Source organism: Berghia stephanieae, chromosome 1 (genome assembly GCF_034508935.2).
Source record: "Berghia stephanieae isolate SIO BIC M18660-M18661 chromosome 1, UCSD_Bste_1.3, whole genome shotgun sequence".
NCBI lineage: Eukaryota > Metazoa > Mollusca > Gastropoda > Nudibranchia > Aeolidiidae > Berghia > Berghia stephanieae.
The window spans coordinates 12,400,614-12,416,236 of record NC_088360.1 but is presented as its reverse complement, the minus strand read 5'-3'; the positions used below and the strand labels follow the sequence as shown (position 1 = coordinate 12,416,236).

General features: G+C 36.2%; 1 protein-coding gene across 1 annotated transcript; it reads left to right on the top strand.

The window, feature by feature from the left end:
* The first annotated feature begins 3,430 nt into the window (after positions 1-3,430).
* Positions 3,431-14,556, top strand: LOC144968141 (uncharacterized). The gene is made up of 2 exons (XM_078906163.1): positions 3,431-3,804; positions 8,221-14,556. Exon 2 carries the CDS (start codon positions 8,241-8,243, stop codon positions 13,206-13,208), a length of 4,968 nt encoding a protein of 1,655 aa, XP_078762289.1. The 5' UTR covers positions 3,431-3,804; positions 8,221-8,240; the 3' UTR covers positions 13,209-14,556.
* The last annotated feature ends 1,067 nt before the right edge of the window (positions 14,557-15,623 follow it).

Genomic DNA, 15,623 nt, shown 5'->3' with positions numbered 1-15,623 from the left:
AGAGAGAGAGAAGAGAGAGAGAGAGAGAGAGAGAGAGAGAGAGAGAGAGAGAGAGAGTTATGAAATAATATTGCATATGCCTAATAAAGGAATGCGTTTGCATAATTTCAGATACACATACAATAGCAAAAAGAACTGCTCCCAGAGACTGGGACAAATGTTTGATATGCCAACAAGATAACACAGACCGTTTATAATGTCCCTCTTAGTCGAGGAGGTATGACAAAGGGCAAGGCTATGAAACTCTTTTTGAAGATTTAACACAATTCAATTATTTGGTTCGTGATGAAAACAAGTTGGATGTATCTATTTTTTAAATTCATCATAAAGAAATGAGATTATTGAAAGCTTAAAACAAAATGATGCTAAGTGGCATAAGTATTGTTGTCTAAAATTTAATGCCAACAAAATTAGGCGATAAGAATTAAAGAAATCTAAAAGAATTGCCCTACAAGAATTCCAAACTTCGTCATTTGACTTGGAGGAGTCACCGAATGAATATTCGCAACCCACGAGAATAATGAGACAACGTTCAAAATTAGAGATTGGCTATAATAAACAAACGTGCTTTTTTGTAAAAACATGGAATCGGAGTACTCCATTCTGTAATGACAACAGATATGGAAGAAAATATTCGTGAAATAGCGTTCTCTATACAAGATTCTGATATATTGTCATTTATTGCCGGAGGAGATTTAGTCGCTCAGGAGGCACACTACCGCCCTATACCATAAAAATTGTCATGCACGATACTTTAAAAAAAAAACAAGCTTTAACAGATGTCACTGCTGATGATAATCATGATGTCACAGTTCTTGAAAGAAGTCGAGCTTTTGCTAACATTATATCGTTTATAGAAGAGAACCCTGCACAAATGTGACGATCGACATGAACCACTGTGGAGCTTATTTCCAGAATTGTCAAGTGTCTCTTATGTAAGAGAGAATGTATCGGCACCTACTGATGCAAGTGTTTAAGGTCCGGTTTGCCTTGCACGGACTTGTGTAGATGCGGGGTGTGTGTGTGTGTGGGGGGGGGGGGGGGGAGGTGGGGGGTGTTAGGTCAGTACAGTAATGAGTAAAACTCTCTCTCTCTCTCTCTCTCTCTCTCCTCTCTCTCTCTCTCTCTCCCTCTCTCCCGCTCACTCCCTCTCCCCCTCTCCTCCCTCTCCCCCCTCTCCTCCCTCTTCCCCTCTCTCCCCCTCTCCCTATTTTATCTACTAGTTAGGTTAATACAGTAATGAGTAAAATTCTCTTTCTCTCTCTCTCTCTCTCTCTCTCTCTCTCTCCGTCTCTCCCGCTCAATCCCTCTCCCCCCTCTCCCGCTTTTATCTACTAGTTACAACACGAAATAACCATCAGTTAGCTACCGTAAATGGTTACCCGTGTATTTAAAGTTTTAGAACGCACATTGTATTGTCGTTGTTATTTCCTTGGATAAGTAATCCTATATAGGAAAAAATAGAAGTGCTAAAAACGCACTGTTCTGATAAACTGCCAGAGTGGTTCTATATCAGGTGTTATTTATACGGCTCATAGCTACCTATATGCCAATTTTCAGGATTTCAACCCCATTGTGCACGGTTTTAGCCTAATTTTCCCTAATACAATGAATATGAAGAAAATATATATTTTTACGCAGTTATTTCCCTTGTTTAATATAGCTGTAATAGGTAAAATGTAAAGGCCTTAAACCGATAAGTTATGATTGATTGCCAGAGTGGTTCTATATCAGATGTTTTTTCTATGGGTTTTAGCAACCTGTATGCAAATTTTCATGCTTTCAACCCGAATTTGCATGGTTTTAGCCTAATTCCCCCTACTACAAAGCACAAGGTAGTGATACAATGACAGTTACAGTTGTGTGGGCATTGCTATGTATCTCTCACCCTTGCTCACATTTCATCATCAAAAGTATTCCTATGTTCTTGTTGCACCATTTGTAATAAAATGAATAGGAAAAAAAACTTTATACGAGTATTTCTTGAACTATCTTTGCTATTTGTTTTGGTTAAATTGTTCCGCTGGAGATCTTGCGCACTGGAATGAACATTTGCTTTCCCAGTGTAAATTCCTTTTTTGATTCTAGTATCTTAACTCAATATTTTATTAGCAATTTTTACGAGTAGCTGGGCTCCTTTAATTTGATGAAATTAAAGGCAGTGCAGAAAGGAACTGGTCGCATACTGCGTAAATTTTGCTGTTTTCAATTCATGGAGGCATCAGTCTCATTAATTCTATGAATAGAGTCAAATTTTGAAAAAAAAGTTTCATTTTACGAACAATGTTGTCCAGACCGTATAATAAACAAGGTATGAACATCGAATACGCTCAATTCCACAGATTAACTATGCTCAATGCGCACAACAATTTTCATTAATTTCCTCAGCAGACCATATAGAACCATATTTCCATATCTCGCCCGTTAGGCGTCCTGCCTTTTAACTATTGCATTTTTCATCATTAACTATAGCCAGGTACTAATTCACATGAGTGGAGTGAGGTAATGAGTGTAAAGTACCTTACCTAAAACACACCGTCGGGACCAAACTCAATCACATTCAGCCATTGTAAAGACCAGCCACTGTACCGGTGAACCACACAGTCACACTTATGATGACGTAGAATGCCTCTGTAGTCAAATCAAGTCCACTACCACCATCTTTTTTTAACCAGTTCTCTGGAAAGACAAGGATTTACACATTTGGCAAGAGAACAAACCCGTCATTAGAAAATCAAGTCCACTACCACCATCCTCTTTTAACCAGTTCTCTGGAAAGACAAGGATTTACACATTTGGCAAGAAAACAAACCCGTCATTAGAATATCGATCGATTTAAATGACTCTCATCTTGCCAAAAATTCTCAATCCAGGGAGATCGCGATTATTTCATTAATGCCAATAAAATACTAAGCTACTAGAAGTTGTGGATTCTGTAGAAATTGAATAAAAATGAGTATAAGAGCTTTGAGAAAAAAAAACCCCAACTTAATACATAACACGGAATGTTTCGGACTAAAATCCATTTCCAGCCAACAACAAAAACAATTTTTTAAAAACTCATTACGGTACTATTTCAGGTAATATCAAAATATATGTAGAAAAAAGGCGTCTGCACGTCCAACCAGCATAAGTGATGGCGGAAATTGAGTAAAATTATTGCGTTCGACATCCCAGTACACCACACAAAAAGGGTAATGATTTTATTACTTTTAGCATTATGCGACAGTCGATTTTGCTAAAATTACAAGAAACCGAATATTCCTACATTTCTCTTTGCAAGATCGAGGTTTTGGAATTCCCACTTTGAAGTACAGTCAATCAAAATATTCCACAACCTTTAGTAGCAAGTTTGGAATCAAATGAACATGCAGATAGTTCTTTTTCTGGTAGTGTAATCTTAATATAAAAACATCTGCTTTGTGGATGTATAATCGATATTTCATTTTTTTTCAAAGGGTGTTTGAACTTAACTGTTAAACGCTTAAAGACAGTAACAATTGCTCGCTTCTTCGGAGTTAGACGATAAATCAAATAGTCTGTCACATAAATATTTCAGGCATACTTTAACATTTTAAAAAGAAAATTGGATATAAGTACGCATTTTCTTAAAATAGCACTTTTGCAGTTACAGTACATTGTTATTGTTTCGCACGATGAGACACTATCTTGAACAATTATTGAACGTATAAAATTTCCAAAATTTTGGTAAATGATTACATTTTGCGACAAATACAACAAAATGAGTAGCAGGTTTTCTTTTCATTAACCGATTTCTCAATTCAAATCAATTACTAAGTTAAGGTAAAACAGTTTAATGGATTATTACGTATTATAATATTTTTATGGTTATCTATTCACAAAAAGTATAGTAGTTTATGATGTCTTTAGCTAGCCCCGAGGTCAAATTTTCAGTTTCATAAAGTTTAGACAAAGACTAATTCACTCACCTAGCCAACTCCGTAAAGGCATTATTAATGAAAAAAAAACCCAACTTACTTAAAACATAAATATACTCCCATTCTCTGAAAATATGTGTATTAAATAATGTCAGACAAAACAAATAGAATAACACAAAAAAATATAATAATAAATCATTCAAGTAATTCAAGCAGTTAAAAAGTTAAAGAAAAAATCTTCCCAATCGACTGTCAATCTGAAGGCTGATTTTTTGGGTATGATATTTTCTTGTATATCTCTCTCTACTTTGTCTGGCACTGTTTCATACACATTTTTTCATATTTATATCTAACTCTAACCCGTCCTTTCACTGCATGTCCTTTTCATTTTAACCAGAATATCTTCACATGTCAAAGATTCTTTAGCCTAAAACTTTAAAGTCTTAGGTCAAGGATTTTTTGTGTGGAATGTTTAGGGCCATCATAACATAAATAAAAAAGATTTGAGGTAAATGAAAATTCTAGCCAAAATGAAAGAAAGGCGTTTTGTAAGAGTACGGCAGTGTAGCCAATTGACTGTTTGATTATTGTCTTATGTTTGGGACCCAGAAAAAGTTGGTGAGTAATTAGGGTTATCCACCATAACGAATATAAATTAATCTCGTTTCATATATGTCGCTATAGATCGAATTTCTTGCACCTCGTTTCACCGAGTTAATACCACTTTGAGACTTGACTTACTGAGTTAAGGCCTTTCGCTTCTAAATCAGCCGATCATGACGCCTCAGTTGGCTCTCTAACGCCTGTGTCAATACCTTCCACAGTTTAGTCTTTTGCTAATGCTAATGGATGCCAATAATTAATATATAAAGTGTTGCTATTGGTTCTTGGTCGTATATTTTTATATTTTTGTGCATTTGCATATATATATATATATATATATATATATATATATATATATATATATATATATATATATATATATATATATATAAATATAAATATATATATTATATATATATATATATATATATATAATATATATATATATATATATATATATACATACATACATTGTCACCATAGATTCTCAACCTTGTGTTTATACATTTTCATGCATGCCACGTCTGTAAACGAATTTCCAATTTTTTTGGATGAATAAAGTATATCTTATCTTATCTTATCTTAATGTCAGAAGATCTTCCTTTGATTTTAGCTTGATGATTTTGGAGGCGTTTAAGGTCTCTATTTAAGACAGTGGAATATATTTTGGAGGTATCGGATATTTAAGGCTGTTTTCTGGAAAATCTATCGAGGGTAGGGTGCAAGACTACCGTAAGTCAACTTTTATAAACCCAAGCAATATTTCGTCTCAAAAAGGCTACCGTAATTTTCTCTCTCTTGACATAATATTAGTAAATTTCGTGAGTATTCAATGATTATTATGAATTTAAAACAGTTTTTTTGGTCTCTCCTGAAAAGTTGCGTTTTACGATACTTTGCACTCTACCTCGCTATGCAACTTTAGTTCTTCAGTTCCGGTCAGTGCCCATGTTCAGCAATTGTTCATAAGTATTAATTTTACAAGGGGTGTGTACAATTTGATTTTAGTTTTCAATTTTATTTTATCTTTTCAATCGGTGATTTATTTTTTTCGTGGCTTTCCAGTCATCATCTATCCTTGTTAGTAATATCACATCTGTTTTGTCATTATTAACACAGTTTTTTTTGTAAAACTTCTTGGGCGTCTTCTAGATAGACTGGTTTGAGGCCTTTAAAGTCAATGCCAGCACAGTCAATTTTCATGGGGATTCGTTTGTAAATTGTCATTGGACTGAAAGTACAGATCTACACAATATTTTAAGCATATTCAAGTTCTAGGTAAACAAATCAAAGCTCAAACTGTCTCAATGTGCTGTACCAATTTAGTTAAGAAATGATTATTTTGGCCATTGATCGGGTTTCACTCAGGAATCGGGTTACTCTTACTTCATCTTCTAGAATATACCTTACATAACATTTAAATGGATTGGCGCTTGATGGTATTGAAAGCCACAGACATGTATTTTCCTGTGATGTTCGTTGGTCACATTAAAATAAATTATATCTTTGAGTAAACCTTTGATATTCGTTATAGATGAAGCTCAGGAGCATAGTATAGCAGGACAACTTATAATTATAAAAAATCATATCTTAAAAAAGACTGTGCCTTCTGTTTAGATGTCAAATTATCAAAGATAACGTTATCATTTCGAAATATAGTCCTTGACGTTAGGGTATCTCGGTTTTGAATGCAGTGAGCTCTTGCACTTAAAGATAATGTTACTTTTCGAAGTTATATATTTTGACCTGAAAGCAAGAGGCACACAGACAGACGGACTGGAAAAGAGAGAGAGAGAGAGAGAGAGAGAGAGAGAGAGAGAGAGAGAGAGAGAGAAAGAGGGAGAGAGAGAAAGAATGAAAGAAAGAGAGTAGTAGTAGTAGTAGTAGTAGTAGTAGTAGTAGTAGTAGTAGTAGTAGTAGTAGTAGTAGTAGTAGTAGTAGGAAGAGTGCTACTTTAATCTTATTGGTAATGATGAAAAAACAATATTTAGCATAGTGTTCACACCAACATAAACACCGTTTTGAGACAATCGATTATTTATAACCTTTCACAGGATTGGTGGTCTGATTTTACTTCATTTCGATATCGTCTGCTTGGTGATTTTACGAACAAAACAACGAATCCATTCGCTTGTGCTTCATTTGAGCAAGCATTCCTAAAATTGATTTGGATAACCCTCCGAACAAGAGGACTGAATCAATAAATAGATGAACATAATAGAACTTCCCTTTATTCCTCCCAAGGAATAATTTGTCTTTATGGTCTATTCTAAGGGAAGACTGGAATAATGCAGACGTATGCCGCAATGAAGCGCCCCAAAATTAGCCAGGGCGTGGTGACTTACTGAGGGCGATACAACACGGCCGGGAGCTGAACTCGGTAATTCCTGAGAAAGAATCAAAGATCATACCACTTTGCTGTTTTTGTAGCATCAAATGAGCTTTGATAGAATTTTTGATTATAGAGAAGTACTTCCTGCGATTCCAGTAAGGCCTCTTTACCCAATCACTCCTTGGAGGACAGAGTGACTATACTTGACTATACTCACGATAGAAATGGGTCCCATAAAATACAATTCCTCGTCACTCAATCTAATTATCGCCCCCGCTCCCATATTATATAAATTCTTCAAAGAACCCCCCCTCCTCCCAAAAAACCCCAAACCGTTTCTAGCAGGGAACTAGTTCTACTAAGATTTGTTTCAAATATCTTGATTCATTAAAAAAAAAAGTTTACAATGACATAACATACACATGCAAAAAGAAATAACAAAATGTATGCTTTGAGAATTTGACGCCCACCAGGTCAATCCGGAATTATGATGGTAATTGAGTTCACTGTGTCCAATAGCGGCATTTATTTTTACGTAACTTTTAAAAGTTAAGCTTAAAATGCATTTTAAGCATCATAATACCGTTTTGAGATTATCCATAAGTTCTCAAACAAATCTTTCAATTATCATTGTTTTGGTTTTCTGTTTAAAAAAAAACTGCCGCTTAGCTAAGCTGAGTGATGCGGGTAAAATTTCCTTATCAATAACGCAGGACTGTTGATTAAAATGTTAATGTAAAATATCCGAGTTCTGATAATTTTCATTGTTCTTGTTTTTTTACATCACCTGAGACAATTATTCATCCGATAAACGACACAGCAGAAACTATACAATTCAAAGTTTATTTTAGGCAGTTTGCCAATTCAGAACACAAAACAAAAGCAGCATAATCATGCAATTGTAAACAAACAAAAATCAAACAAATCATTTATTATTGTGGGTGATGATGACCATGATGATGATGAGGATGATGATGATGATGATGGTTATGATGATGATGATGATGATGATGATGATGATGATGATGATGATGATGATGATGATGATGATAATAATGATGATGATGATGACCATAATGTTGATGATGATTATAATGATGATGATGATGATGACGACGACGATGATGATGATGATGATGATGATGATGATGATGATGATGATGATGACTACCATAATGACGACGGTGATAATGATAAAAATAACAACGGCGATGATGATGATGATGATGATGATTATGATGATGTTGACGTTCTTACATTATTATACTATGGGATTTGTATACTTAAAATGTATTTAATCTTGAATATTTCCAACTACAACAGAAGTCTGACTTAACACGATATTATCATAAATAAACTTGGCATTTGAATTATTTCCTCATTCAGAATCAATATAAAAACTCAAAATGTTGAAGTGGACTTCAAAATCCTCAATGCAAGATTCATTTGAATCTGTAAAACAATCTTCAGTAGACTCGGTGCCTCATCTCTTTGGTAAACACGAAAATTCAGATGGGAGACAAAATTCGAAAGATGACATTCGTTATACGGACGAGCATTGCAATTATGACGTACTGTCGGATGACTTAGATATGTACAGGTACAACCAAAAACACATGGATGGGAGTTTTGAAAGAAGCATACGGATGTATCCAGAGTCAGATTTAAATTGGACACTTTCGTCAACGAAAGATACTGGCCGTACCAAAGAGAACCCGAGCAGTTTGTCACTGCCGGCATCTCCAGTCGAATGTAAAACTAAATACAAGAACGCCAACGGATCCACAAAGGGTGGCATCTTTAGAAAGTTTAAGAAAATATTCAGCAAGTCCTTAAAAGACCGTAGAAGTAAATCGTTGCCAGGTTCGCCAAAACAGACGCGGAATATAGATAAGCTTTTGCCCGAAAATCGAATAAAAGAAAACAGTGACATGAGTACGAGGCCTGCGACTCGACTTGAGAGATTAATCGAGTCTAAACGTCAGAGACGAAAAACATTAAATCTTGGAAAAGAACTTTGGGTAGAATCACCTCATTTGAAACAAGAGTGGAGGGAAAGCATGAAATCGAATATTTCATTTCCACAACCCAGCTGTACCTATTTCAAGAATAAAGAGATAGGAACGGATGGCTCAGACCCAATATTGACGCAGTACTTCTCTGACAACATGCTGGCAGAAATGGACCAGAGATCTAGCTCATCACAAAGTTTACTAGCTGCATTAAACCATCAAGATAATAATGGCAAATTGCCTAGAGCTCCTTCAATTCATAAAAAATCTTCCTGTGATGAGATAAAACCAGATCATAATGAAGAAAATCACGAACAAATGGCCAGTAATGCATGGAGTAAGCGGTACAGCGATACATTTATTGAGATCAAGAAATCAGAAAACAAGAAATGTTTAGCCGAAGACTGGTTTAATTTACATCAAATTCCGAGGAGCATGAATCAAAACTCTGCATACCATTCAGATCTTATTTTCAAAAAGGACATATCGGACACTCAGAACACCACCTTCAAAAGTCCTAGACACAAAGTTTTGCCGGTAACTGACCCAATGATAATCAAAAGTGTGAGAGAATCATTAACACCATGCAAGGAAAGATCTATTCGAGGCAATCACAAGGTAAATTCAAACTTAACAGCTTCAGGAATGCAAAATAAGCTCACAATTTCTCAGAATAAGGAATTCGAAGGAAGGAATCCGACGAGAAACAATAACAACGGCTACCATCATCTGCAAAATCAAAGTATTGACCAGCTCACCATTCGGACATCAGGGCAAAATATGCGGACATCCTCCCTTGAATTGAAAAACGAGAGTTATAATGGCTCAGATATTCCTTCACCAGTATACAGGGAATCTATTAGGCAAGTTCAACTTGGCTCAAATCCATCTGGAAAGCAGACATCAGTCAAGGACATGGTTCGATATTTAGAGGAGAGAATGGTTCAACGCAATGACGTTTCACCTTCCGGTACACGGGCTGGCAAGATGCAAGAAGAACTAATTCCCTCATTAACTTCTTTAAAGTATTCAGATTCCAGTTTATTACCAAACGAAAAGAAAGGCCAAAATGAATCCAATTTTCAAAGATTACACAATTACAAATCTGATGATCAAAGTGAAGTAATAACCGTTCCTATTGTCAAATCACACAAAGTTAGAGGAGAAAACTACATGTTAAATTTGACTTTTCCTCTCGAAAAGCACGAACCATTCACTGTTGATAAAGGATTAAAAGCGTCTTTCTCTGCTGATGCGTTGGTAAAAAATACTCAATTTGTAGCGCCAATATGTGACAGTCCAATAAAAACATCAGAGTTTGATATTAATTTACCATCCAGCCCTACCAAATCGGTTCTTACGTCACAAGAAGATGCAACTAGAAATGACAGGAATTTAGGACAAAGCAGTGACAATAGTTCACAGTCTACATTTTCAATAATTGCATTAGACGCAAGACAGTACTGTGATACATCGGGTGCCTCTTTCACTTCTAGCCTCAATATTGAATTGGCAAAAAATGCAGATGATTTATCAGGTAAAAGTTCTCTCTCATCGTGTTATGAAAGCATATGCACGAGCAGTCTTCCCAGCGATGCTACCTATCAACTAAAGATACCGGCTAAGGAAGAGGAGCATGACATGCCGAAGTCAATATGGAGCTCATCCAACTTTGAGAGCAAAAGCACGGACGAAGATAAAAGCATAAGATGTGTGTTGGAGACTCATAACGATAAGATAGACATTATTGACGAAGAAATAAAAGCATGCGTCAATGTAACAACAAGTGAGTATGTAAATGTACTGGATTATCCAGAGACCAAATGCGACGAAGATATCACTTATGAATGTAAAAGCAATACGGAATACGCCGACGAGTCCATGACAGGTAGGTCAAAAGAGCAAACTATTCAGGAAACTAATGTGGATACGAATGTGGATTGTTTCTATATAGATGCTTCAGAGACGATTTGTCAAGAAGGTGATGTTCAACGTTCTCAAGACAATTCCAAAAAAGATTGTTATACTGCTCGGGAAACCGGAGAATTAGTAGGAAATACTATAAAAACCCAGCTGGTTGCACAGTTTGTGCCACATCCGCTACCAACTGATGTTTTGGAGAAAGTCGATGATGGTTCTGTTTTTTTGCAATTGGAAGCAATGGTAGACAATTTTCAAGATACACAGGAAAGGGGCATTTGGAGCGCGACTTCACAAACTGAGGAAGAGATAAATCGAGATTTAATGTGGCTGACCAATGACGGCGAAGGACTGGTTAAAAGAGAAACCACCTCTGCTGTTGAAGAAAATCAAGGATTAATAATCTTTACAATGCCCAATTTTGATATGGATGACAAAGCACACAATGACGATATAGTTTCTGTGGAAACAATTGACACAATCCCCAAAAAAGTTTCTTTTAAAATCGATACGTCAACGATATCAAGTGCTTCAACCAATTCAAGTGACCAGGCCCAAGTTGAAGGTAATCTTACAGAACAATCAGTTATTACTGACGAAGACGAGGAGAAAGATGATGGTAGAAGCACGCCGTTTACCCTTGAACGATCAGAGAGAAATACTAGCCTCTCATCTATGGGCGCTTCCGATATAAGCTGGGTTCTCGAACCATGCAACAGTGGCTTTCTTTGTAATATAAATAAAGATCTCTCACCGTTAGAACAAGTTACAAAAGATTTGACCCCTGACGCCGTATTGGGCATAGACATGATGGAGTCATATCCCGGAGAAACGATCGATGACTGTGGAGTTTGTGACATTGAACAACCTTCTTTGGTGATGAACACGTACATGGAAGAGTCATCAACGCATAGCAAAGTTTTGGGCAACTGTGAGATAAAAGATAAAATGAATGAAATAAATCCTGAAAGCATTTTCCTATGCAAGGAAAAAACATCTGATAATTGGAAAGCCATGGAGGAAAATGCTCATGTTGATTCAACCACAGATGTGAAATTAAGCAATGGACAGATGGAAATGTTACGTGTCAGAGAGAATCAATCTATCGTATACAATCAGGGAACATTTGAAAACAAAATAAATGATACCGTCGAGTCTATACCAACTGTATTTAAATATCCAGAAAAACAAGACAAGATCTTAAGATCGAATCATGATGATGAGAAGGAGAATAGATTAAAAACGAAAGAGGAGGAGGTTTTATACGACCACAACTCTTGCATAGAAACAGCTCCGAGCTTTGCAGAAGATATAGAACTTTTCAGTGACAAGTGTCAAATACCTTCAATAAAAGAGGAATTTCCAAAACAATCACAGCACGAATACACTACTGATTTCCACTTGGCGGATGAGATGGGTTTTGAGCCAGCAAAATCAGACCCTACCTCCCCAGAGAGACTCAATGATAATTGCATTGAGATTGACGCCGTGCATTTACGTCCTATGAAGAACTTAAGCGTATCAACAGTCTGTCATCAGACCTTAAGTCAAGATGCTGATATAGATGACTACAGTTATCCCACTCTTCATTCTTGTCATTACCAGAACATGGATGACCAAAATGCAATGGGCAAGCAACAAGAATCTACTGGAAATGTCGACTCGGAATCATTTCATAAAGAGTACACAGCCCACGAAGGATATCATTTGTATTCTGACGAATCTACTTTAGAGTCACACGATACCCAAGAAGGACTCATTAAATCGGAATTGTCAATGAACAGAAAGAATAAAATTAGCCGTTCTTTACAATTGTCGGGCGTTGAGAAAACGGAAGCTACTCTTTTTGCTTCTAGTTTGTCAATGCAGGACTCCGGAGATTGTATTGATTCGGAAGAAGAAACGCACTCAAGTGTCAGTTATGAAATTGCCAAAACTTTAAAGGCATCAAAGCGTAGCCGCAAAGAAAGGTCAAGATTAGAAAGTCAATTGGAAAGCCACTCGGATAGAAATAAGAGACGATTTATTTCACACAAGAAAAGAAAAAGTAAAAAGCCTAAGAAAATGATGGAGCTGCCCAATTTTTATGACTCGCACTACGATTCAGATAATTCATATTGTCTTACAGATTCTGTAAGAAAATCACGAAGCTACCAAAGTATCTTCACCCATTTGGCTGACTTGATGGATGATTCGCCATCAAGGGATAATAGCTGTGAGGACGATGAGAGGATCACACTGGGTGAGGAGAAACATCCCAAAGAAATAGATTCCTATGGAAGAGAAAGGACGTTGAGCATCTCGGATTCAACAATGAATGAACCAGTCAAGCGAGATATTCACTGGACCACTGCACTTCTCAACTATCGGCCTGGGCAATGGTTATTTCTAGCGACCTTTTTGTTTTTTCAGCTGCTGTTTCATTGCATTTATATTAAGTAATTTGCAGTTTTTTAAACGATAAAATCATCGTTTCTAACATATTATAATATATTTTTGTCGAAGAATTTGGTTTTCTAATAGTTTCAATTTTCTTTGATATTAAACCAATTTTGTATGCAAATTTTTGTTTGCTAAAACATAAGAACAGCAATCTATGTTTGTAACTTTTATTTTGATTGTAATAATAACCACAAAGGATTTGAATTCATAGATGTTTTGAGTTTATGTTTGGTAAAAAATACAATATAAAAGTTAAACAAAGAATTGGAACACAAAGAGAAGGTTTGTTTTGCTGTATAGCTAATGTGTGAAAGGTAATATAGATTTATGAAATGGAATAGGACTGTTTTATGATAACCCACTTATTTATTTAGGCTTTGGAACTCTTTTGTGGCATAGGAATGCGAAAGTTTTCGCAATCCCCCACGATTTGGCACGCCTTCCAGTTGGGTTTTTTTCAGTCAATTGTTTATGAAGAACTGTAAATAATAATAGAAAAGAGACTTCAATTCAAATTAAAAAGTCATGATACGGACTTTTCTGGTTTTTCCTTTGTTGAAAGGATGCAATGAATGAGACATTAAAGACGAAAATGAGATGTGAGAATGGCGTCGTAAAGTTGTCAAGTCTTCAGTGTCTTATATATCGTGTTTTGTAGACAAAGGGAAATGCTAAACGTCCACATCCTTTGCATTTATAAATTTTGATTGAAGTTTCCACTCCATGTTTTTCATTATTATTTTCTTCTCTAAGCTTCAAGCAGTAATATTAGAATCATGAGGGACTGGAGCTTTAATGGCAGTTTCTGTTGCTGTCCAAGTCTCAGCTCCAGAAATAGATGTGAATAGAAGACGATTGTGTTCGTATTGTTGTGATTTTATTGACCTTTCCAGATGTTTTTTTAGTCGAAGAAAGAATTATCGGCTCTACAAGAGGTGACACAAAAAAGTTTCCGATTGTAACAATCTTCATTCAATTAAGCTTTGATATAATAAATTCATAATAACCCACCGCATCAATGCAGCATTATTTCGGGGTGCACAGGTGCCCAAAAGTAAATTTAAAGTTAAACGAATCAGAACTATCTACAACTCTAGACACCAGAAGCCTATACTAAACATTTTTTCTTCTCATTAAGGCACGCGTATTTATCTTAAGTTTTACACATTTTTCTACAATTTACTAGCTATTCAGAATCAATTAATCCACGATATAATACCAATTTATGAGGTGGGGGCACGTACGAGCTCGTATTAGTATCAGTATCAGTCGAGTCATTTAAAAATCCCGTCATTTGTTGTTTTTCTATTTAAATAAAGTTCATTTAATAAATTTACAAAATATATCACTATGACTTATGCGTTGGTGTAATTTTACATATCCATTATTCAATAGATATATCCAGCTGCGCAATCATTGCAGGGTGAACAGGGACGCTAGAATAGATTTCTAATTTACGCCGTTGGCAGCACAGAGTTGAATCCTTTAGAAATCCTTTGTGCTGTGGCTTGTTGTTTTCATGAATTATTTACATTCACCGCACTCAGGTGTAAAATGAATATCTGGCCGGTCACAGTGTTTTCTCTGTCGAAAGGAAAAAATGTAATACCGCCTTATTACAGTCTCGGTGCCTCTTTCTGCACACGTCTCTATTGGCCTGGGATCTCCGATCTTTGAGCGTGTTAGTGAAAATTACGCTAAATCAGGGCTAATTTAAAAAAAGATAAGGTGAGTTTGAAGCAAAACATCTCACTGAATGGACTACCAGAAGCTCACCAGTCGTCAGTTTTTGATACCTTCTGGAGACCCGATAGTTTAACTGTTGGAGCAATGAATTAATAAGCAAACGGACTAGGATTTTGCAACACTTCGATTTACCTAAGATAATTTGGTCTTCTTGATCTGGCGACAAGTAAACGTCCAATTTAGAAGGCAGCTAGTCAGTGGCGTGGGGCCATTGGATCGAATGGTGCCAGGCACCGCACCAATCTTTTAAAAATCATTAACAGCATAATAATTTAATTAAAAATAAAACTGAGAAATTTTAACTCCACTGTCTTTCGCCAACTCGCAAACAACATACTGCCTTTTTAGTCTCCACTCTATTCAAGATTCCGAATCACGCACTGCGCCGACTCGTGTGTTGGTGACATCACTCCGCGAAGTAGTGACTAAATCAAACAAAGCAATCCAAGCTCCAGTTAAATGCTCTATCCATTAGTATCGATTGAGCGAGAAACTGGGTCGAATTATACTATCTTCAACTAGCGGAAAACCCCTCGACTTGTGCCAGGATCTGAGAGCTCCACCGTTGGACCAGAGAGGCTTTACGGGCTTTACGACTTCGTCGATGACAACAATGTTAGCGAGGGATGGTGACTGCGTATGCGGCGAGGAGCGAGCTATAAATAACAA